This window comes from Gorilla gorilla, chromosome 14 (genome assembly GCF_029281585.2).
Source record: "Gorilla gorilla gorilla isolate KB3781 chromosome 14, NHGRI_mGorGor1-v2.1_pri, whole genome shotgun sequence".
NCBI lineage: Eukaryota > Metazoa > Chordata > Mammalia > Primates > Hominidae > Gorilla > Gorilla gorilla.
The window spans coordinates 50,449,869-50,476,103 of record NC_073238.2 but is presented as its reverse complement, the minus strand read 5'-3'; the positions used below and the strand labels follow the sequence as shown (position 1 = coordinate 50,476,103).

At 39.0% G+C, this 26,235-nt stretch overlaps 1 protein-coding gene across 4 annotated transcripts in view; it reads left to right on the top strand.

Moving 5' to 3' along the window:
• SOHLH2 (spermatogenesis and oogenesis specific basic helix-loop-helix 2) overlaps positions 1-15,141 on the top strand; it is a 48,306-nt gene extending 33,165 nt beyond the window's left edge. Inside the window, exons 7-11 of one of the 4 annotated variants that reach the window (XM_055360646.2) lie at positions 8,527-8,674; positions 8,829-8,920; positions 9,547-9,665; positions 12,571-12,827; positions 14,304-15,141. In XM_055360646.2, coding sequence (XP_055216621.2) covers positions 8,527-8,674; positions 8,829-8,920; positions 9,547-9,665; positions 12,571-12,827; positions 14,304-14,324 — 637 coding nt within the window. In that variant the 3' untranslated portion in view covers positions 14,325-15,141. Of the gene's footprint in view, positions 1-184; positions 1,379-8,526; positions 8,675-8,828; positions 8,921-9,546; positions 9,666-12,570; positions 12,828-14,303 lie in introns of those variants that run through there. The other 3 variants (XM_063697260.1, XM_063697261.1, XM_019039979.3) reach the window with 3 other exon arrangements.
• Positions 15,142-26,235: the final 11,094 nt, after the last annotated feature.

Sequence of the window (26,235 nt, the reverse complement as noted above, 5' to 3'; positions counted from 1 at the left end):
TATTATGCCCTTAAAATACAACAGCATATTTCTATTTACCTTCTTTCATTTTTTCTTATTGTTGTCATACATTTTACTTTTACATATGTTATTGTGTTAGTCCATTCTTGTGTTGCTATAAAGAAATACCAGAGACTGAGTAATTTATAAAGAAAAGAGGTTTAATTGACTCGTGATTCTGCAGGCTGTACAGGAAGCATAGCAGCTTCTGTTTCTGGTGAGCCCTCAGGAAGCTTACAATCATGGCAGGAGGCAAAGTGGAGCCAATGTGTCACATAGCAAGAGGAGGAGCAAGAGAGAGAGAAAGGAGAGGCCCCAAACTCTTTTAAACCACCAGATCTTGCATGAACTGAGTGAGAACTCGCTCATCACCAAGGGGATGGCGCTAAGCTAAACCCTAGAGCGCCCCCATGATTTAACACCTCCCACCAGGTTCCACCTCCAACATTGGGCATCACATTTCACCATAAGATTTGGAGGGGACAAAACATCCAAGCCACATCAGTTATCAACCCAGCATTGTAATTTGTTTTGCTTAAACAGTAAGCTGTCGTCCAGTTATCTAATACTGTACAACAGATTACTCTAAAACTTGGTAGTGGAAATCAACAAACTGTTTATCATATCTCATGATTTTGTGAGTCACCAGTTTGGGCAGAGCTTGGCTCTGTGCTTCTTCTCAGTGTGGTGTTAACCATGGCACTCCATGATGTTCAGCCAGCAAAACTGGCCTGTCTGGAGATTCCAGCACAGCGTCATCCACACATGTGGTCTTCTGGTGGGTATGGCTGCAGGTTGTGCTCAAATGGGCTGTTCTTCCCTGTGGTCTCATCACTTCTCCACATGGTATCTCCAGCAAGCTAGAAGGACCTCTTACATGAAGGCTTAGGATTCCATGAGACCAGTGTGAAAGCTACATCTTCTGAAATGCTGGTCCCAGAACTCTCATAGAGTCACTCTCCAGATATCTTTTGATTAAAGCGGGCACAGGCCAGTGAAGATTCAAGAGGAGAGGAAATGGACCCTGACTCTTCATTGGAGAAATAAGTAATTTTCAGTGACTTTAATCTTAACTCTTATCTTTTTAACCCAAATTTCAGATTCTTGTTTGCAGTAGAACAGGCTCTTCACTGTATACAAGATTTTGTCTGAGTTGCAAAAATTCTTTCCCCATGAATTTCCCTGTATTACCATCTTTTGCTCCTGCATTTCCCCACTCAGTCTTGGCTGCCACAATCAAAGGGACATAAAGTACAAGGACACTTTTTTCTTGCCTCTGTAGTAGAAATCTTAGCAGTATACAGCTGCTCTAGGCCTGTCAAATAAATGTATACTATTGGTTTTTAAAACATTAATAAATTAGAAAACTACCCTTTAATGTATGCCACCATATTTATCATGTCTTAGACTCTTCACTTGTTTGTGCAAATCATATTTCCATCAGATATTATTTCCCTTTATCTTCATGTAAGATAAAGACATTTTCAGATAAAAGACAACTTAGATATTTTGACACCAGTGGACCTGCAGAGTAAGAAAGCTGAAGGAAATTCTTCAGGCGGAAGGGAAATAATATCAAATGGAAACTCAAATCACTAGAAGGACTACATAGCACCAGAAATGATAAATGTCTGAGCAAAAACAAGCATTTTTCATTTTAAACTATTTAAAATACTTAAAACTGTTATAAGCAGGAATTATAGCAAGGTATCATGGGGTTTATAACATATGTAGCTATAGTACATATGACTATTACATGAAGAATGAGTGGGATAAATGCACTTGCATAACTTCTGCAGTTATACATTTTATGTGATGTCATAAAGTATTAACTCTAGACTATGAAAACTTCAGATATATATTGTAATCCCTAGAGCAACCCTAAAGAGATAGGCAAAATGCATTGCTGTGAAGCCAAAAGATAAATTAAAATTGGATTTTTAAAAATATTTTAAAACGAAGGAAGGAAAGGAGGAACAGAAGAATAAAAAAGCAAAAGAGACTACAGAGGGAAAAAAGGTATGGTAGACCTTTATCCAACTATATCCAACTTATAGGCAGAAGTTTTCAGAATAGATAAAAACAAACAAAACCTAAGACCCAGCTATCTACTGTCTGTAACAGAGAAGCTTTAAATATAAACAAATAAATTAATAGAAATATATCCATTGTGGAAACAGGAAGTATAAGAAAGTCAGATAGGCTATTTTAATATCAAATAAAGTAGACTTGAAGACAAACAGTATTACCTGCGGTAAAGAGGGGCAATTTATAATGATAGAAGCGTCAACTTTTCAGAATGATATTAAAATCACAAATAGCATGTGATAAGAACTTCAAAATATTTGGATCAAAAATTTACAGAAATAAATGGACAAATAGATAATTTTAAAACAATTGCTGGAGATTTAACACTCTTCTCTCAGCAATTTATACAACCGGACACCAGAAAATCAGTAAGCTCTAGAAGATGTGAACACCGCTAACCACCTCAATCTCATGAATATTTATAGAGCAACACTCCCAACAACTGCAGCAGAAGACTCTTTCTCAGTGGCACATGGTACAGTCACTTAGATAGACTGTATACCGGTGGGGATATAAGAAGCTTCAAAACATTCAAAAGAGTTGAATTAATAAAGATGTGTTCCCTGACCACAACGAAATTAAATTAGAAATCAGTAAGAGTAAGATTTAAAGGGAAATCTTAAATATATGGAAATTAAAAAAAAAAAACTTCTAAGTAATCCATGGGTAAAACAAAAAAAAAAAAATCACAAGAAAAATTAGAAAATATTTCAAAGTGAATCTTTTGAGAACAAAATATATCAGCAAACCACTATGGCACACGTCTAGCTATGTAACAAACCTGCATGTACTGCCCATGTATCCTGGAACTTTAAATTTAAAAAAAGAGAATGCAATATATCAAAGTTTTTAAGTAAACTACAACAAAGTTTAGGGAAAACACTGTGGCTTTAAATGCTTATATTAGATAAGGCAAAAGGCCTAAAAATCAGTAATATAAGGTTCCATCTTAGGAAGCAAGACAAAGTAAAACAAAGTAAACCCAAATAAGTGGGGTGGTGAAGGGGGAGGAGGCTGGGAGAGAGACAGACACAATATATCACAATCATGAATGAAAGAGGGATGATCACGATAGCTACTCTAAATATTTAAATACAAAAGAGTATACTTTGAACAATTTTATGCCAGTAAATTCTACAACCTAGATGTACTGGATAAATTCTTGAAAATCACAATTTATCAAAACTGATACCAGATGAAGCAGAAAGTCGGAATAGCTGTATGTTTAACAAAATTGAACTTGTTATCAAAACCTTACCAAAGAGAAAACACTCAGGTGGTTTTACCAATGAATTTCAGCAAGCATTTAAAGAAGTAATACCAATCTTAAACACGTTCTTACAGAAATGGGAGGAGGGAATACTTCCTAACCCCTTTCATGGGAACAACATAACCCTAAGCCTGACAAAGACATTATTTATAAAGAAAATTACAGACCAGTATCCCTCATGAACATAAAAACAAAAACACTTAACATAATTTTAGCAAATTAAATCAAGAAATATATAAAGATATAATATGACCACATCAGGGGTTTATCCTAGAAAAGCAAGACTGGTGTGACATTCAAAAATCAACCAATTGGGCTTGGCATGGTGGCTCATACCTGTAATTCCAGCATTTTGGGAAGCTGAGGCAGGTGGATCACTTGAGGCCAGGAGTTCAAGACCGACCAGGCCAACATGGCAAAACCTCGTCTCTACAAAAAAAAAATAAAAAAATTAGCCAGGTTTGGTGGCACACACCTGTAATCTCCGCTACTCGTGAGGCTGAGGCATGAGAATCACTTGAGCCCAGTAGGCAGAGGTTGCAGTGAGCTGAGATGGTGCCACTGCACTCCAGCCTGGATGATAGAGTGAGACTCTGCCTCAAAAACAAAGCAAAACAAAAAATCAACCAATGAAATTTACCACATTAACAGAATAAAGGAGAAAAACCATGCGATTAACAAATTCTGAAAAAATATTTGACAATGCTCAATATACCATTATCATTAAAAAACAAATATCTTTCAGCAAATAGATGTGGAAGATAACTTCCTCAATTTGTTAAAAGGCACCTATAAAAAACTTATAACTAACATTGTACTTAGTGATAACATGTTGACTGCTCCTTAAAAAGATCAGGAACAAACTAAGGGTGCCCATTCTTACCATTTCTGTTCATTATCAAGTAAATAATCCTAGCCATTGCAATTAGGCAAGATAAAGAAATAGACATACACATTAGAAAGGAAGAAGGAAAACTGTCTTACTATATGTAGATGGCATGACTGGGTATAAAGTCAAAGTCCTAAGACGTTTACAAAACAGCTACTAGAACCAAAGAATGACTATAACAGGGTTACAGAAGATAAGGTACAAAAATCAATGGTATTTTATATATTAACAGCAAATAATTATAAAATGAAAATATAAATATTATGACATTTAAAGTAGAATAAAATAGCTTTAGGATACTTAGGAACAAATATGCAAAAAAAACCAAATGATCTATACATTGATCATTCAAAATGTTACTATGAAAAGTTAAATAAAAACTAAATCATGAATTATACCATAATTATGAATTGAAAGACTCACTATTGTTAAGATCTCAGTTCTCACCAAATTGAAACATAACTTTATTTGAATCCAGATCATAATCCCAGCAAGTTTTTTTCCATAAAAATTGACAAGATGATTTTACAATGTATGAAAAGGACTTAGAATATCCAAAGAAATTTTGCAAAAGTACAACAAAGTAGAAGGACTTAAACTATCTTGACTTCAAGACTTACCCTAAAGCTACAATCACCAGTAGGTAACTGGCATAAAAGTTGACAAATAGATCAATGGAACACAATAGCCCAGCACTGGATCCACATATTTATAGGCATTTGATTTTTCAACAAAAGCACCAAAGCAAATATTTTGGGACAGAAAATCTTTTTAATAAATGATGCTGGAACAACTAGATATCCATCTGGAAAGAGAATCAACCTTGACCCCTTACTTCACACCATATAAAAAATTATTTCAAGATGGAGCATACTCAGAGCTGTACTATAAAGCTAAAATTATAGAGCTTCTAGGATGACACTATTCAGTTGAATCTTCTGCTGTGTTAAAAATTATATCTTCATCATCTCATACAGTAGCCACTAGCAACATGTGGTTATTGAGTATTCGAAATGTGGCTATTGCAACTTAGGAAATGAATTTTTAATATGTGTAATATTAATTTATATTTATTATATTTAAATAGACTCACATCTATTGACTACTGTATTGGACATTACAGTTCTACAAGAAAATAGGAGAATGTCTTCATGAGCTGAGAGTATGCAGATGTTCTTTAGACAGGACGTAGAAAGCAATAACCATGAGAAGAGAGAGTAAATAAATTGGATTTATCAAAATTTAAAACTTTTGCTATCAAAAAGTTTTAAGAAAATAAATACGAAAGCCGCAGATTGGGAGAAAATATTTGCCAAACAGATATCTGACAAATCCTGGTATCCAAGATATGTAAATAATTGCTAAAACTAAAAAATGAAAAGACCTGCAATTCAATTAAAATGTAGGTAAAATATCTGCATGGACGCTTGACAAAGGAAGCTATACAAGTGCCCAAAAGGCACAGGAAAAAGTGCTCAACATCATTAGCTGTCAGGGAAATGCAGATTAAAGCATAATGGATACTACTATGTATGCCCCAGAAAGGCCAAAATGCTAAAATGAAAACTACTGATGATATTAAATATCATCAAAGATTTGGAACAAGAGGTCTGATACATTGATGGTGGAAGTGTAAAATGGTACTCCCTTGGTGTGGTAAAAGTTCTGCCTGTTTTTATAAACTTATAAAATGGCCCATCATTTCTATTCCTAGATATTACCCAAGAGAAATAAAACCATGCATTCATAAAAAGACATCTAGAATGTTCTAGCATCCTTATTTGTAATAACCCAAAACTGGTAACAGCCCAAGTGTTCATCAATAAGAGAATGGATAAGTAAGCTGTGGCATATTTATATATTTTTGAATACTGTTGCTCAGTGAAAAGGAGCAAACTGCTGATATGGTTAGCCCCATAGATAAATCCCAGAAACATTAAAGCTGAGTGAAAGAAGCTTTACAAAAGAATACATGCTGTAAGATTTTATTTATATGCTATTTGAGGACAGGCAAAAGTGATGTGGTATAGAAAAAAAATACTAGAATTGTAGTTGCTTTATGGGGTTAGGGGATGGTATTGACTGGGAAGAAACAAGGGCCTTTCTGGGTTTGTGATAATGGATTTTCATGTGTGATTAGGATTTTCATTACATATATATTTCAAATACATACAGTTGTATGTATTTGTCCAAACTCATAGAATGGGACTCATTGTGCATTTTTGTTTTATGTAGTGTTTACCTGAAAATAAAGTAATTTGAGCTACTGATACATTTAGGAGTGTAATGTGCTTATGTCTACAACTTACCTTGCTTTAATATATGTAAATATGTTAATGTATGAATAGTGGGATGACACATATATAATAAAGCAGATACTAGTTGAGCATCTCTAATCTGAAAATCTGAAATCTGAAATGCTCCAAAATCAAACTTTTTCAGCACTGACATGAGATAGTGGCACCTTTTCTTTCTGATGGTTCAGTGTGTACAAACTTTGTTTCAGGTACAAATATTGTATAAAATTTCCTTCAGGCTATATATATATATTATAAAACATAAATGAGTTTTGTATTAAACCTTGGGTCCCATCCCCAAGCTATCTTATTATGTCTATGCAAATATTCCAAAATCCAAAAAAGTCTGAAATCTTAAACACTTCCCCAGGCATTATGGGGAGGGATACTCAACCTGTACAGTAAATGTTAACTGTAGACTCTTAAGTGGTAAGTGTATAGGTGTTCACTGTATAACTCTTTCAAATTTTCTCTATGTTCGAACATTTTTCTAATGTTGGAAAATTTTAATAGCATTTTAATAGTTTCAATTCTGAATGTGACATATGCCTAGCAAAAAATATTTGGAAAATGTAGAAAATAAAGGGAATAAAAATGATCCATCATCCAGCCATCCAGAAATAACTGTACTGGATGTTTTTGCCTTCAGTCTTTTTTCCTAGGCTTCACTTCTACTTTGTTTAGTGGCTTGGATTATATTTTATATGCTGTTTTGTGGCCTACTTTTCCCCAATAAGCTTTATAACATCTCACTTCCACTGCCAGGTGACATTCTACTGAACTAATAATGTACAGCAGCTTACTTAAGGCATCCTCCTATGTTATGTGTTGTTTTCTATATTTTACTAATATATTGCTCTGATGGGTTTCTGTGTATACATACTGTGCTCTGTGTTTTAGATTCACTCCTTAGGATGGATCCTTGTAAGTGGAAGAACCATGTCAAAGGGTGTGAAAAGTTTCAAAGCCCTTCACACATGTTGTCAAATTGTTGACTCTTCTATCCTTCCCTTCCCAGAATAGTTCCCGAGACACCCCCGCAGAGCCCCCAGAGTTCCTCAGAGCTCAGTGAGAACACCACTGATGTAGAATATTTGAGTTATTCATTGGCCGTATGTCAAACTAGGTTTTTAAATATAATTTCTCTGCCATTCTGGTGTTTACAGAGGTTTAGTAACTTGCCTAAGGTTCCAGTTAGTAATAGCAGAGCCACCATTCAACCCTGTAGATGTCAAGGTAGTATTCAGCACAAAACAGGTGCTTAAAAATGTTTATTACAGGAACACATGGATAAATGAAGCCACCAAGGGCTTAAGTCAGTTAGATCTACATTTTCTATCCCCCTTCCGAGCTGTGAAAGACAGGTTAGTTTCTTTCTGATACCTGCATCCTGGTCCGCTCGTTCTGTCTGTACCTACCTCATGTAAAGGAAACAGCCTTCTGATTTTCTTTTTGCTCAGGCCATGAAGTCATGTGGTACAAGATGCTAGCTGATCTGTTGTTGGAAATGTGGTCTAGGTCCCAGTGACATGAAGGTCCTGACTGCTCTTTGCCTTCTAGGCTTCTAGTGTGAATCGCAAAAGGATTTTTATATCATGTACAATTCTCTGCTCGGAGGGCAGAGTGGTCTGCACATTTCCGTAGGCAGCAGGGGGTGGGAAGGGTGCTTTCCTCAGTGACTGGGCATCCTGCGCTCTGCAGCAGGCCTGAGGTGAGAGAGCTGGGGCTGCCATCAGCACACACAGTGCACTTGGGCAGTGGTTCTTTGTGTAGCAGTATGTGTGGGTGCCCCAGGAAGCTGTGATTTCAGGGCCTGTGAGGGCTGCTGGCTTGTGGGGACACAGCCTTTCTCTGAAATGGAGACTATATAGGGAGGGGATGGTTCCTTTACAAACATACCCAGGAGGAAGTGTTGTTTGACTTTAGGTACAATGAAGACAATGAGACTAATTATTCTTTATGTATTGCAATTCTGTGTCCAGGGAAAGAATCAAATATTGCTGTGAGCAGCTGCGTACTCTCTTGCCGTATGTAAAAGGGAGAAAGAATGATGCGGCTTCAGTTCTTGAGGCAACAGTTGATTATGTGAAATATATCCGGGAGAAAATCTCCCCAGCCATTATGGCCCAGGTATTTGACTCCCAAAGCTTTGAATTTTATCCTTATAGACATGCTTTAATACTACAATTTTACTTCTTTTAATTTTTTATCATTGGAAAGTATGTGTCTTTGTATCTATGTAAAAATGCCGGTATCTACCTAAATATATTTCTGTGTTTTTTAGATTACAGAAGCACTTCAGAGCAACATGAGGTTTTGTAAGAAACAACAAACACCCATTGAGCTGTCTCTCCCAGGCACTGTCATGGCACAGCGGTATGATAAGGGCTTTTGCGAATCTGAAGTCTGCTAGTTATTTTCCTCCCATGTTGATGCTAAATACGTAGACAAAAACTGCTATCCACAGTGAAAGTGCAGGGGCTTATTAAGGGTCAGCGAACTTTTCTAATTGCCGATGTGTATCATTTCGTTGCAGTGATAAACACAGGTAATATTCTCAGGTCCATGGTTTTTTCATCATGTGACTCACCCTTGCTTCTCCTTTTGTTATTTCTGAGGTTCTTAAAATGGGGCTTTCTCCCTTGTGAGTGTAGGGATGGTGGTGGTCCAGCAGGGACGTGATGGCTTCTGGTGTTCCTCCATTGTGGAGAGGTCTCGGGCCCTGGAGCTGTCCAGCCCTATTTCAATTAGTGGTGCTTAAAGCAGGTCACTAGTGCAAAATGTGACTTCCCAAATGATTACTTTCTTCTCTGGATTGATCAGAATATGTAAACAAAGAGAAACTGGAGAAAAAGACCCATGATAATTCCTTAGGATGTGCAGGAATGATGAGGCTTTATCAGTGTTTTTAGAACTTGAATGATAAAAGGGCAATTGAACTCAGCAGTGTCCACATTGTTTTCCTTGAAAAATGTGCAAATAATTTTTTCTGTCCTTTCAAGGGAAAACAGTGTGATGAGCACTTACTCCCCTGAGAGAGGGCTCCAATTCCTGACTAATACGTGCTGGAATGGGTGCTCCACTCCTGATGCAGAGAGCTCCTTGGATGAAGCTGTGAGAGGTGAGCTTCTCCTAGCATCTGTGCCACTTACAGGGGGACCTGCCCTGCCCTGCAAACCCCCAGGCTCCTGTGCATTCACCACCATAACCAGGGAATCCAGGAGAGCTGTTGAGTCCTTCTGGTATTGTCAGCCTCAGGTACACAAGGTGGCTACAGGTGTTTAAATAGTGTTATGCCAGAAACTGGGCTCAAAATTGACCGTAATTACCAGAAAGCTCATTCTGTTGATAGATGATAAGCACACTGGTGAGTTTGTTTATAATATGAATAGAATCTCAGGGGAGGGGAAGTATTCGTATAATTTCAGGACTGACTGTGTCCTGAGCATTTAACGTATTTATTTACCTCCTTCATGCCTTTGCTTGCATGTCACCTCTCAAAGAGATCTTCTCAGCCACTTTCTCTGCTGTATTTGTCTTGATAGCACTCACTGCCTTCTGCTATTCTTTACTTGTGTGTTTTGTTTGTTGCCTATCTTCCATTAGAATGTCACCTCCATGAAGGCAGGGAATTTTTTGGCCGGTTTTATTCATTGCTGTATATCTAGTACCTAGAACAATGACCAACATACAGGAGGGGCTCAAGAAATCTCATTATGTGAATATTCATTGTGGAACAAATGCTTTCCCGCTGGGAGGCATTTTTGTTATATGTGCCGTATAAGCCTAGACATGCCCGTGTACCTGAAATAACAAGATGGAAAAAAATAGAGGAAAAGAACACAGCTAGCGGTTTGTGACTTTTAGTATTCCTGAAGATAAAGTTACTCTCCGTCTAGAAACCAGGAAGGTATGGACCTCTTGACCTAAATGTTAGACGCTAGATGACAGGACTGCCTCTCTCCTCAGCCTCTCAGTCCTAGATGACACTTCTGACTTCCTCCAACAGGCTCTGCTCTCACCAAGCACCTCCCTTGTACCAGGAATGTCCTTCCTCCCTCACCTGCGCTAGTTAGTACCAAGTCCATCCCTAGTTCTCAGCTTAAATGTCCCTGCCTCAAAGATGGGGACACAAAGATGAATGAAAGGCAGTTCTTGTTCTTATGGAGCTCACAACTTAGTGGTAGAAAGGGTCACAAAAGAAATTATGGCCCAGACAGTCTTGTAAGTGCTGTAGTAGAGGAACCATGCACAGATGGGGATGTGGCGGAAGCCATGGGAACAAATGAAGGTTATGCAGGATAGTGTCTAAAGTCAAAAGAGAAGGGACCCCCAGATAGAACCCAGCCCTGATTCTTCATATCACCAAAGAAGCCTCAGGGTGTTATTTTAGTCAGTTTAGACTTTTCTCCCAACTTAGAGGAGAGAAGAGAGGAGAAGAAAAAAAAAATTGCCATAAGTAGCAGTGGCTGAATGTGACATGGAATGATTAAATCAGCTTAGATTAAATCAGACAGAGATCAGGCCACAGGCATATGCCTGTCAATGTTATTTTTTTGTACATACAATACTATTTATGTCCTGCAGAAACTCTGAAACATTCTTTTCGTGGCAGCGAGTTCAGGCCTTTCTATGCCCCAGCATTTCAAGACACTGCCTCCCCTAAGGAGACCAATCTTGGGAAGCCAGAGATATGCTAGGAATAGACTTGTGGCATGTTCAAACCCTAGGAGGCCTTGAAGCTTAAGGAGTCAAAACTGCCATTTTTATTTGATGTAAATACATTTTTGCGTTTGAAAACCAGTGCCGATCCTTTACTAACCTGGATAAGATAATCACCGTGTTCATTTTTTAATGTATTTCCTTCAAGTCTTCTTCCAGATGTATTTTTCTATAGTAGTAATCATTGGATATCCCATTTTGTTTCTTGAATTTTTTTACTTAACTTTGTGTCATACATACGTATATTTGTTGTTATGCATCACTCATCACCATTTTAATAGTTTTAATCATTTATCAAGGGTAGAGTAATTTTCTTAGCCATTTTCCAGTCGCTACATTTAGCATTTGCAGTTTGGGGAGAGAGTGATTTTTTACATCATATGATAGGAAATATTTTCCCATATATGAAGTTTTCTGTATTTTGGACTTTTCCTTGGACTGGATTCCTGGAAGAGTATAATGGGTTCCTGGAAGAGTGTGATAGGTGACTTAGAGAACAGAGAACGTGAATGTATGTATAGCTCTTAATGCATGTTGCCAAATTGTTTTGGAAAGAGGATCAGAGAAGTTGCAATCAGTTAAGTCTCCCAAATTTCGCTTTCACTACCCGCATCAGGAAGTTGAAGGCTAGAGAAGTTAAATGATCACCCAGGGTCCCAAGGTTTCTGTGCTGAGCCTGATCTGTAACACAGACATGTTTTAACCTTATCAGCTTGCCTTTTTCTGTTCTTTTTCATAAATCTCTGTATACAGTTGCTTAAATTATTTTTCCACAAACATTTCAGATACACTTGTATTTAAAGTAGACATACCATTATATTATTTTACTTTCAATATTATTAATGTCCAGTAGAAAATAAATATTCATGGTATTATTTGAGATTACATTGTTAATATTATATATTCAATTTTTTTTCTTCTAGTTACCATGTAGAATATAGCTATATGATGATATAAACCATTCTGCTGAATGGAGTTGTTCTTTCCAACCTTCTTCCTTGCTTCAGAGAGAGTCAATTTTGATTGACGTGCACATTCACATACATCAGAAGGCACAGGGATCTTCTGCTTCTATAAAACCTGTCTTTTAATGATACATGAACACTAATTTATAGTGTGTGTATTGCACTAAATGTCACAATTAGAAAGTTCACTTTGTTTTTCCATCAGCATTCGAGTGTAGCAGGTAGTACAGATTTGTAATGTGAGGAAATGAAATAGCGGGCAGTTTATGTCGAATAACAGTCGTTCCGAATTACAGAATTGTGGATACTGACCCATATTTGTTTTCTTTCTCATTAAAGTTCCATCAAGCTCCACCTCAGAGAATGCTATTGGTGATCCATATAAAACTCACATTCCCAGTGCAGCGCTGTCTCTGAATTCCTTGCATACTGTCAGATATTATTCTAAAGTCACCCCTTCCTACGATGCAACTGCTGTAACAAATCAGAACATTTCAATTCATTTACCTTCAGCCGTGCCCCCGGTCTCAAAGCTTCTCCCTCGGCACTGCACTTCTGGGTTGGGCCAGACGTGCACTACACATCCCAACTGTCTGGTAAGTTTCCAGGGGTCCATGGATCAGATTGGACCCTTTCACTCCAGCCAGCAGAAACCCCTGACCTGCATTTGTTGTTGCTACTCTGGTTGGAAGGCTGGGACCTAAGAGCTTGATTCTGAGTCTCTCTACCCTGATGGGTGAAAAGGAGGTGCAGTCAACCCATGCTCTCACTCCCCATGCTGCAGGGCTGGTGTCTCGATATCCAGAACCAGTGAAGCTGAATGGGACTGTGCTAGTTTGACGGTGACCAGGTGGAATCTGATCTCCCCTAGCACTGATTGCCCACCCCTCTGCTTCTACTCAGAGCTTCCACAGTGGCACATCCCATTTTAGCACCCTCATCCTCAACTGGCCCCATAACTAACTGCTGCTTATCTCTTAGGTGGGCAGCATCACTTACACTAATCAAAAAGCTTTCTTTCAGTCACCAACCAGGCTGATTTCAGATACCAGGTGTCTTCATACAGCAGATATTTACTGAGCACCCATTATGTTCTGACATTGAGCTTGTCATTGTACTAAGAATGTGGTATACAAAGGTAGACACGATCCCTGCCCTCATGCAGATTTAGTGTTAAGGGGATGCAGACAAAGAAGCAGAAATTACAATATGGTTGAAGCGGGTAGGAGGAGTGCCCCACTATATATATCAGCTAGATGTGGGCAAGGTTAGTGACTGCTCACCCCTGGAGAAATACCATCTATGTCAATCTCTAGCCACTAAGGAATAGCCAGGTAGAGGGGTGAGGAATCGGGAGTGAGGAGGCAAGAGCAGTCCTGGCAGATGGACCAGCATATGAAACAGTCATACCTGCATTGTTTGGAAGCACTGTCTAGTGCTAGAGGAAGACTCAAACTAAATTGGCCTACTTAAAATGGACTTCTGTTAACTTTAATATAGTTGCTAATACTTTTGCATATTAACAATAGCTAACATGTTTTGAGCACTCAATAACTAATAGTGCCAAATACTCTGTGTACTTAATGTGCATGATCTTATGAGAATCCCTGAAGTGATCCTTTGAAGGTAGATACTGTTACAATCTTCATATGACATCTATAAAATGGGAATAATAGTGACCTTCCAAAAGATATTTGTAAGAAAAATATTCTAAAGAGAATTGCAAAGAAATGTTAAAATATGTAGTGTCTACAGATATCGTAATGTTGCTAATGATCATTAGTATTCCAATAGGAAGGCTAGGGTAAATGAAAGCAAAGATTACAATATTATCATTTTTTAATTGTTGACCTATACTTACTCTGGGTGGGTTTTGTTGAATTGTTGTGAGAAAATAATTACTTTTAGTAAGAATATATATTTAAAAACCTGTAAGCTTATTCACCTGAGGATTTCACATAGTTTTGCAAATCATTTCAGATTGTTTTAGGATATAGAAAATACAATCATGACATTATGAGTAAGAGTGGGTGAGGATTCAATTAATGTGGGTTTTTCCCCCTTCTTTGCAGCAACAGTTTTGGGCATATTAAAAGCACATGTTTGAAATTCACACTCTCAACCACCTACTGGGCGCAGTTTGACAATCTAGGAAAAGTGGAACAAAGAATGATTTTGAAAGCTCCACCCAAAGACCTAATATCAAAAGAGTTGGCATGGTTTGGCTTCTGATAAATGCACTCAAAGCTTCTGCAGATAGAAAGACCAGCAGCGAAAAAGCTGGCCGCACACTGTCACTCATCTTCATACACACTTGGATCCCCGCCAGCCAGAGAGCTACAAGAACAAATGGCCTTAGTGACCTACACTCTCTTTTCTCAAAAAATATTCCACAATTTATGAAAAAAGCATGCTATAAGGAAGATCCATGTAGACACGGTAAAATGATTAGATTGGGAAGGTGTGTTGATACCTTGTGTCACTGAGTACAGATATTACAACTTGATTCTTATTTTTAGTATCCCTGTGAATTACTGTCACTCATTTCTAGGTGGTCTTTTCCTTATTTGACATTTTAGAGAGTTTCCTTCTTCATTCACCATCCAAACTAAGATATGCAGAGAGATGCTGAAAGAGGGGTTTACCTCCTCACTTGACTACTAATGAATAAATTGATGTGTGCTTTTGCATTGCACAATCCCTTGAGTGAAACGATGGCTAATAGGTAAATATTTCTTTCTGGACCTTAAGTTACAGACTAGCAGGTTTTTTGTTTTTCATCTCTTCCTCCCTATGGGTATTAGAAAGGACAGTTGAAAATAAGGGGGAAAAAGGTTTGTTTTATATTTCACTGAATTGTTCTTATATGTAAGTTTTATTATTAAATAAAATACTCAGTTTTCACCCTGAACATTGTAATCCATTTTTGTTTTGTTTAATAAATATATGTTTTCTCTTTTAGTAGTACTATGTAGGGAATTTAATTTCCTAGAGTTTTGAGAAGCTTAAAAATTACTGTAGGCATAGCCTAATTCTCACATCAAATTGTACAACTTTTCTTTGAGGATACCAAAATGATGGAATCTGCAGATGTTTGACATACTTTATAAAGGAACAGAAGTTTCCAACTAAGGCTTTATTCTTATTATTAAAAACAGGTGCATGATTCTTCATTCTCTTTCCTTTAGGAATAATTGCTTTGACATTAGAAGAGAACCTGTTGAGGTATTTTGGACACTGGGACTACTGCCTATGTTCCCAGCTGGTCTTAATTGTTGCTGGGGCTTTTGCTTTGTACCAGGGTTTCTTTATATCTCCATGCGGGCTATGAGAGAAGCCAGTGACTGGAAATTCTTCAACAGAGGACCTAAAAAGTGTGACCCCTAGAGCCATCTCTCTACTTGCTGCTCTCTCAGTCCCATTTTCCTTTCAGCATAAAGAGGAGGCTACCAGATCCATCATTAGAGCTCTCTACTTTTCAAGGCTGGGTCCCATGATCCTGTACTTCATGCAAGTGTCCAAATTCATTTCTAATATGAGAATTTCATTTTTAATAAATTATTCTCTTCCAAATGAGCTCAACTCTTAGCCAAGGAAGAAAGGTTAGTTGGGTTTTACCTTGTAGAAAAAGAGCAGGATTTTCCTTGTAAAATCAAGTTGGCTGGTCATGGGACAGACAGTTGGAGTGTTATTTTCACAATGAAGAAGATGCAAAGAGCTTGCCTAGAAAAGGTAACAGCTTGTAAGTTTCACGGTGGTGGTAGCGGGATGAGTGAAACATAGTAGATGATCTGATATAGGGGCTGTGAGGAAGGGCAAAGAATTAAGGATGCCACCCAGGCTTCTGGCTTCAGCAGCTAGTGAGACAGTGTTGATGTTCACTGAGACAATGCAAGGAGAAGAACACTTGGAGTCATGGCATTAGAACATAACAATTTTATATGGGGACATGTTGCATTTGAGGTATTTAAATGATACCCGAGTTGAAGTAGCTAAAATACATTCAGATATCGCAGCACAGGCAATAGATATAGATGAGAGACGTGGTTTGGGGTGTCAGCACTGGAGGGGAATGCCAAAGTGGGGGAATTAAACATTAAATGGTGGGAGTGGCCTGGATGACCCAATAGGAACTTGTGATGCTGCAATTCTGTCATACTATATGATTCATTTTAAGAGGTCACTTGGCCAGGCTCCTGATGACACAAGGTGTTGCAGATCACCAGAGATTCAAGGTACGTGGGTAAAACCCTCAAAGGCGGAGGGCACAAGTTGCCGGTGGCAGCTGTTTGTTTATTGGCTGTTTTTGAATGTTAAGAAATTAAATTGCTGTGAATTTCTAGCTTCTGAAAAATTCAAAACATAGACAATACTGGCTCTATTTCTAGTCTGGAAAAATAGTGACGAACTGCTCAGGCAGAGCAGTGCCTCCCTCTACATAGGGCATCAGCTTCCCTTTGGTCCCTTCCCACCCAGCCTGCCTCATTCATTGAAGTGGTGTGCCCTGTCCCAGTAGGTGTTCCAGTTTGGTTCCCAAAGAGGTAGTGTTTCTCTATACAAGGAAATCACTTCAGGAAGGGAGGATGGGGAGGTTTGTTAAAATGCAGATTCCCAGGCCATACCCCTACAGGGTCAGATTTGGTAAGCCTTGCTCCCTGGTGCTTGGGAATCTGCATTTAAACACTACAAAATATGTTTGCTGGTATTTGATTATTCCTCTTAAACACACCCAATTCACATAAAGAGTGCAGATACCCATAGGGGACAGAATAGATACAAACTAAAACCATATGTCATTGATTTCCAAACCTGGCAGAGCCTCAGAAGCACTCGTAGGTTGATTAAAACTGTACGTTCTCGGACTTTCTCCCAGAGATTCTGATTCCATAGCTCTGGAATGAGGCCCAATACTCTGCATAGGATGATTAGGATGATTCCGATGCACAGCCAGATGTGAGAGCTCCTGTTAACTTACAGCACACTGATCAAGTGCATGTTAAGGGCTGGAGTGGAGCACAAGGAGCACCGCCCTCCTAAATCCAGGCAGGCAGTGATGGAGAGACTCATTTATTCCTCCCACAATGATTAAGAAAGGGTTTGCTGAGATGGGTTCCCGAAACTGCTTTGGTAAGTTAGAAGGATGAATAGGTAGTACAGTTGGGAAACTCAAAGGCGGGAGTGAACCCCATGAATTTTGAGTAGGTATTCCCAAGAAGAGTGAAAACCAGAAAAGTGAGGTGGGGTTTCACTCATTTTGGTTTATCTAGATGGCAATGGAAACTGCATGAAGAGGTGGTTCTGAATTTTTATTAAAGCTTTCATATTTTTTGAAGTTACTCTAAAGGTATTGTTAAAAACAGAATGCCACTTTTGAAAAAAAAAAAAAAAAAAAAACATTGGAAAGGATCTGTCATTGAATGGCATTGACATAACAAAGTCTTAAGACCCGAACCTGAACCTTCTGGTATTTTTCTACCCACCTATCAGACATGCCACCGGTTTCCCCTTTTCTTCTGTGCATCTCCCTGTTACATGGAACTAGGAAGCAGGAAGCCCACAGATCACCTTGATTAATCCGGTATCAGGAGCTGTTTTCATCACCATGGAAACATGACACTCCTATGGAAAATGGAGAAACCTCTGATCTTTGTATTTTAAAAGTTTTTTAAAAAAACACCCTAGAATAATGTTCTTTCTGAAAACAACAAGATACACGTACAAACACACGATTATATTACACATCTTGTATGCGGTTGAATTTTACTCTTCATGCTTGTAAAAATATTAATTTATGCTCAAAGCAAAGGTTTCTAGACATAAGATTATACAATGAGAGGGCTTAAGTGCCACTGGAAGAAACTTCAGGGAAATAGACTTCTAAAATGCACGGATTGTTCTAAGAAGAACATGTATCCCAAGAAGTCTTTGCAAACAGATATTCCTTTATGCTTATTTCTTACCCAGGTAGTATCAAGGGTATGTAAGGGTGTCGGGAGTGGCACATTTCATAAAACACTGAATTTTTCCTCCTTTCAATCTGCATCAAACTATTTCTTTTTGTCCTTCAAAATAATAGCCAAATGTTTAAAAATTCTCTGCTTAGGACTTCTAAGACTCCATGCTGTTTTAAACCCTCAATAACAGATCTCAATATTGCAAGCATCCTGTAGATTATTTTCCACATAGTCCTGAAATAAGACTCAATTTTGAACTGGAAACTATTGAAAAGTAGAAAATCTTTCCGGCCGGGCGCGGTGGCTCACGCCTGTAATCCCAGCACTTTGGGAGGCCGAGGCGGGTGGATCACGAGGTCAGGAGATCGAGACCATCCTGGCTAACACGGTGAAACCCCGTCTCTACTAAAAATACTAAAAATTAGCCGGGCGTGGTGGCGGGCGCCTGTAGTCCCAGCTACTCGGGAGGCTGAGGCAGGAGAATGGCGTGAACCCAGGAGGCGGAGCTTGCAGTGAGCCGAGATCGCGCCACTGCACTCCAGCCTGGGCGACAGAGCGAGACTCCGTCTCAAAAAAAAAAAAAAAAAAAGAAAATCTTTCCTATAGCTATGTGTATATTAGCATAGGCACACAAAAACAAGAATAAACTCACTGATTTCTTTCCCTAGTGCTTTGGGCTAATACTGGTTCTCTCACGTGTGGTATTCTAATGCTGACTCTTGTTTATAGAACATTAAGGAAGGGGTGAAAAACCTACAGCACTCACATCCCTGGGGTAGTTACTTGTTTCTTTGATATTTTTAGATTTTATTTACTGTAACCAAAAAGAAGGCCAATGGGGTTGGAACATTGATTTTTATAATTGAACAGAGAATTATAGTTGAACTATGTGAAATCTAACTGGTAAAATAAAGATGTTAAATATCTTTCTAAAGGAGACATTATAGGCTTTTTCTTCTCTTCAGTACAATAGGAAGTTCTAATTTTTTATAGGGTTAGAGAGTCAGGAGCTGGATGAAAATGCCCCTAAGCCTTTGATAGAGTTAAGAGAAAGGGAGAAAGACAAAATACCAATTGAGCTACTTTTTTTTTTTCCTTTAGAAGTAGAAAATAGTATTTGGAAAAATTTGAATACGAAAACATTGTCTTGGGTTCTTAATTTTAATCTTATGCAACTGAGAAACTAGTGCCGGATTTACTCTGAGCTCAAAGTAATACTCCCTTGCTTTCTTGAGTCATGTGAGAAGCATCGTATATGGGGAAGGGAATTCCTTTCTTGACCATCATTGCCCTCACCCTGCAAAGCAAGAGCTATGAGTTTCAATATAAATATTATTGCTGGCCACAAGACTTCCCAGATCCTTTTCAAAAACCCTAGCCGCAGAATTTGACTGGCAGAGGATGTGTTTATACTTAGTCTCACTATCAATTCTCCCTAAAATGGAAAACCTGCAACAAAGGATGCACTAAAATGCTGCTCCCCAGGGCAGGCTTGTGTCAGCACAAGAGGCAGTTACAGGGAGATCATGGTAAGGGATTTGCACTTAATAACCTTGGCACCGGTCCAGCCAAGGCTGGGAAAAGTACTCCCAGTTCTCTACCCCAGCAGCAAATGATGTAATTCACGCTACAAGGAGGCACGTCCGCTGACCTGGCTTGGCAGAGGTGAGTGCGAAGGTGCTTGTATAACTGGTTTGCCTGTTGAGGTCCAAAATGGTTTATGAAAAGGAGGCGCTTAAGCAGCATTTTATCACAGGTTAACTGCATTAGAGAAATTGGGTTAAAACGTTTAATTTCAGCTGCTAGAACCAGCTTTGTGTCATTTGGGTATTCCCTTCAAATGCTAATGAAAGCTCAAGAATACTAATCAGATCCCATTGGCAAAGCCAAGCCAGTCATGGCAGGTTTCCAGCTGAAAATTATTTTTCACTGTCTACACTTGGATACTCTGCTCCCACTTGAACAAACGCACAGCAAAGTCATTGGTGATTATGCTCCTATGCCCAGTCCAGGCCTCCCGCAGCATGTCCCTACAACTGCTCTTCACAATTATCAGGCCCTTGCCTCTGTAATGAATAGAGCTCTGCTTCTACACCCTCAGTGCCTGATGCTAGGCCAGACACTACTTGCTCACTGCTCAGGCCAGGGCACCGATTACCTCACCTAGAAGAGACAGCTGAGTGTCACGGAGAAAGCACGAGATTAGAAGTCAATGTTGTGAATGGAGCCTAGTTCACGACCCATTAGCTGCATATATTTGGGTAAATTATTTGCCTTTTTGTGCTTGTTTCCTCTTCTGTAAAATGGGAGTAATGAAATTTATTTACTTATTCAGGCTCTGAGGATTAAATCTCATGTTTATAAAACTTCCTGGCATTTGGTAGACCCTTGCCCAATGGTAGCTGCTCTTCTTATCTTGCCACCTTCCCTCTCTGCAGCCTATCTACTCCCCAATACACGATCTGCACAGAGGAAGAAAAATCATGGTTCTTAATGTCACTTCATACCACTCTTCCTGGCTCTGTAGCATCCTAAACAAGGAAGGGTTTTGATTCCTAGGGGCTGCTGGGATTTTCTCCAGACAGATTTGACTGCCTGGCTGCTGCTGTTGTATAAGCAGAAATTTAACTGGGGTTTCACCAAGCGCGTCTGACAGAGAAGATAATGGCTAGGGAGTTGAATAAGTATGCAGGGGAGTCATGATCTGGAAGACCCGGGGGATCTTGGCTTTACAAGTGAGGAGGGTCATGGGCCCTGGAAAGTGGATCAGTGGATGCACGGCTGCACCTGTGTGGTTAAAAAATAGTTGATGTCAAAGTAGATAGAGGGATGAGATGTAAGGGTAAGGTGGGGGTAAAAGTAGATGTAGCAGTTAGTGAGTGGCATACTCGGAATGGTGGGTATGGAGGGGGTGTGGCCGTGGGAGTATTCTTTCTCCTTTGTAGAAAAGAAAAATGTGATCATACAAGGCTACGGAGAGAACAGGTAAACTAGTAACTCCAGCAAGACCTCATCTGTCCAGCACTGTTAGCCGTTGAGAATCCCGTTCATACAACCATTCCAGACAAAAAATAAAGCACATACTTTGTTTTAACGACTTGGAGAGAATTCTTACTTATGACCAGTTTGCTGAATACATCAATCATATACTAGGGGATATAGTACTTGCACAGAGAGAAAGGGTACGACACAGGGAGAGGATGTGTGAGCACTTTAAGGAAGAATATAACATGCGTCTGTATTGGCAAAGATAACCATTTCCAGGGAGTTACAAAGTCTTCATAAAGTAATAAATTTCTATTTTAATAACAGAAAGGGGACTGTAATTAATTATTTGCTGATTACTTGCCTATTTCCAGTCAATAGCACAGGTAGGATCTTAATGTAATTTTCTACAAAGAAAATAAATATATGAACAGATGTTTATAATAATGAAAAACCAATGGAGTCATTTCTCACCAACTAGATATAACAAAGATTATAAACTTTTATACACTATTGGTGAGGGATTGAGGGAAAACTATCATATATGTGGGTAGGAATTAAATTTGCATCAATTATTTGGCAACATCCATCGCGATTGTAAATGTATTAAAATTGTAAATTGTATTAAAATTCAGAGACAAAGAGACTTAGATGAATGTAGCCCCAGATGCAGAGTTCAGAACTATGAAGTAAGTGTGAAGTGCTCGATGTGCTGAGAAAGAAAAAGAAAGGTCTTCAGACTGATGGAGTGTGACAGGATCCAGATGAGCCCTCTTCTTGAGTTGAATTGTAAGTACTTTTCAAACTGGGTAGGATAAAGTTAGCATTTCAAGAATGTTTGGGAAAAGCAGATTATTCCAGAAACAGAAATGGGGAAGCAATTTGAAATTGAAAAAAAAAAAAAAAGGAAGTAAAGCTGCATTCCTACATCACAACCCCCCCAATACTGTAAAATCATTAAAGAAAACGTATATTTTTATAAAAGTGGCATGATGACTTTTTCTAAAGAATGACAATGGGCCGGGCACAGTGGCTCATGCCTGTCATCCCAGCACTTTGTGAGGCTGAGGCGGGCAGATCACAAGGTCAGGAGATCGAGACCATCCTGGCTAACACAGTGAAACCCAGTCTCTACTTAAAAAATATAAAAAATTAGCCAGGCGTGGTAGTGGGTGCCTGGGGTCCCAGCTACTCGGGAGGCTGGGGCAGGAGAATGGCCTGAAGCAGGAGGCAGAGCTTGCAGTGAGCCGAAATCGTGCCACTGCACTCCAACCTGGGTGACAGAGTGAGACTCCATCTCAAAAAATAAATAAATAAATAGAATGACAATGAAACCCAGACCCATATGATTAAACACTCCTCCCCCTATATTTTCCATTAATATGACTGGCAAATGGCTTGTTTCCCTAATATGCAAAGGGATCTTCAAATGAATAAGGAACATACAAGCAACCAGGGAGAAAAATGGGCAAAGGCCATCAACAGCATTTCATGAAGAAGAAACACAAGGAAAATAAATAGGTGAAAAGATATTCACAATAGGAATTGATAAAGCAATGAGATATTTTTCACAGACTAGATATGACAAAGATTATGAACTTTAACAGGGGTTGAGGGGAAACTCTTATGTGGACAGGAATTTAAATTTGCATCAATTATTTGGCAACATCAAGATTGTAAATGTACATACTCTCAATTCCACAATTTCTTATCTACCTGAATTCATTATGAATCTTTCTGAATTCATTATGAGTTCAGGACCTCCTCCTTCTCTAGAGGTGACCTGAGGGCCACAAGGAGAGCCATTGATTTTTCTTCCCCCATCACGACATGACCTGCCCCATCATTATAAGCCAAATCCAGTACCTGAAGAGGCTGTAATTAGAAATGACTGCACACCTTCCAAAAGGCCATAGGAACTAGCCTCATCACTCTTTCCATGCCTAGGTCGCTCGTCATCAGAAGTCAAATCTTCTCATGTCTCTCCCACCACCCTATTGTTGGACAGCTCCTGTTGGAACCCAATTTCCCAGCCACCCTGAACACATACTCACCTCTGGAATTCAATCATCATCAAAATCATTTGTACCCTTCTCCTTTCTAGGCCAGCCTCTCCACTTCCAGCTTGGGTCTCAGCCACTCTTAACTACTCACAGACATTCCTTGAGCAATTGTCCCTTGTCTCTCTTGAACACTGGATTGTCCTTTTATCCAAGGTCAATTCCATCACACAATAAACATGATTTAATATCTCCCACCTAAACAAACAAAACCAAAAAATCCCTTTCGACTCCACCTCACTTCCCTCCAGTTACTGCTCGATTTCTCTGTTCTCCTTTGGAGCAAAACTTTTTGAAAGGATAGTGTTGTGCCTACTTTCTTCACTTCCTCACCTCCCATTCTCTCTCATGAGAGTTTTCACTTAAGTGCGATTAGCCTACTGGAAGGTGCACAAATCGCAGGTATGCAGCTCAATGGATTATCACAAAGTGAACACACCCTGTGCCAATACCCAGGTCAAGAGATGGAACACTGTCCACACCCCAGAAACCTAGTTCGTTCTTCCAACTACCACTGCTCCCTCTTTCCCAAAGACCATTACTACTATTCCTTTTAAAACAACGCATTATTTTACCTATTTTGAAAAATTCCTTTGGAATCTTTCTTTCTTTCTTTCTTTTCTTTCTTTCTTTCTTTCTTTCTTTCTTTCTTTCTTTCTTTCTTCCTTCCTTCCTTCCTTCCTTCCTTTTTCTTTCTTTCTTTCTTTCTCTCTCTTTCTTTCTTTTCTTTTCTTTCTTTCTTTCTTTTTTTTTTTTTTTGACGGAGTTTTGCTGTTGTTACCCAGCCTGGAGTGCGGTGGTGCGATCTCAGCTCACTGCAACCTCTGCCTCCCAGGTTTGAGTGATTCTCCTGCCTCAGCCTCCCGAGTAGCTGGAATTACTGTATGTATTTCTCTGTGCATATTTTCTTTTGCCCAGTGTGATGTTTGTGAGGTTTGTTCAAGTTATTACACATAGCAGGGACCAGATCGCACAATATAAGGACTTTTTCATTTTTGTGGAGCGAAGCCCTTGGGAGGTTTTTAACAGAGGAATGACATGGTATGATCTTTGCACTGAAAGTTCACTTAGCTGCTACCTCGAGAATAGAATATGGGTTGGGAGGTGAGGATGAAGAAGAAAGCAGGGAGACTGGTTAGGAAGCCATTACAACAATCCAATCACAGTATTAAATTCTCTGGCTTTAGAAAGAAAAGACATTTTAGGTCAGTCCCTCAATGGAGCTAAATCAAAGCAATAATAAACAGAGTTCACTGTTGGACCTGCAATAACTAGGCCAGCTATCACAATTTAGGCCCAGAAAATAATTAACACCTCCTCAACAAAAATAGCCTTTGCAAACAACTGTAATTTTCAAAATTAAAATAGAATGATATATGGCTGAGAATAAATAGAAGCTTCAATATTTGGAAACCTTGGGTCTTCAAAGTAATACTTCATCAAACACAGAAAGCATTTTCAAGGCCAGAAAACCGAAATAATTTCAGGCCTTGGGGGAATGACAGGGTGGTAACAACTCATCAAAAGCAGACTGGTAGGCAGGGCGAAAAGTATGGGTTGCCTGGATATAAATAATTGGAAATACAGGGATGCCCTACCCTGCTGCAAGGTTTTCCTTTACTATTTACATTCTTTCTTGTTATTCTTAACACTTGCATCATCACAAAGGTGAGTTTTCTTCGTGACAAGTGTTTTTACATGACTCAGTTGAAAGCTGAGATTATGTGTGGTTGATTTTTCATCCATGACTGCACATTTGACTTGATCTTAAGAATTCCCAGCTTTTTGAAACGAAAGTTTTAACATTTTTGCTCAGATCCACATATTTGATTCCTTGTTGGTTTTCACAGCACTCTGGGCAAAAAATGGGACTGAAAGTTGGTGTATGTTAAATCTAAGAGCATGGCAAATAATGCCGGACCACGGCTCTATTCAATTCTATAATTTATCTAGGGGAGTGGCCCCATCCCATGTGCCCTTACCCCAGTGGAAAAGTCTGGCTGCCTCATACGATATCAACATCAAAAGATTAGCGTTGTATTGAATATAGTCTCACTTATTTACCAGTTAAGATCTATTGCCAATGCATTTATCTGGGAATCTTGTTTTAGCTTACTTTATTTTTCGCTTCTATCACCTTTGAAAGGATGTTCCCCTTTGGAGCGAAAGTTTTCAAAATAGTTCATACTTGTCTCCAATTCCTCTCTCAAATTCTTTGTTAAACCCACTCCAACAGCCTTTTGTCTTCAATATAGCCTTGTCAAGGCAACCAAAAACCTGCATATTGCTGTGCCTACACCAGCTGTGCAGAGTATTTATTTTTCCTACCAACCTTCTGAAGATAATTTCTTTGCCTGTATGTTCTGACCAAAAAAAAAAAAAAAGTGATTCAAAAGAGAGTTTGAAGCCAGGCTGGGTGTGAAGCCAGTAGTGCAAGAGCTTTAGAGTCAGACAAACCTCCGCTGAAGTGCGAGCTGCATCACCTACTAGTAGGTGACCATGAGCAGTCTCCCTGACCCCTCTTGCCTCAGTTTCCTAATCTGTGAAAATGAGGAGTTAACAGAAGCTGCCTAGCAAGGCTGTGGGAAAATGAAATGAGAGAATGGGCCTGGCACATGGTAACCATTTATTATGCATTAGCTGCTATTATTATTGTCGTTGATACTGTTCTCATCTGAGGCCAGTGGGAGCAAATAAGTTTTATGCCAGGAGATTCCTCCCCACAAATCCTCTTGGGTAAGCAGCTGCCTCTGCTGCTTTCTCAGGCTGCTTTGTTCGACTTCCTGCCTGCTTGAGGCATAAATCAATAACTTTGATGATAGCCACTGCTCTTGTGTGTGAGATGAGGCAGGAGGAAGGAAGGTTACAAGAGGGGGTGATGACTGGAAAAAACTAATGTAAGTCTATAAACTCAGCACCCCACAGATAGAGGAAATGCTCCCAATAAATTGGCCTCTGTCTATACATCTGGATAAAATTAAAACAATAAGCTTTATTTTAATAAG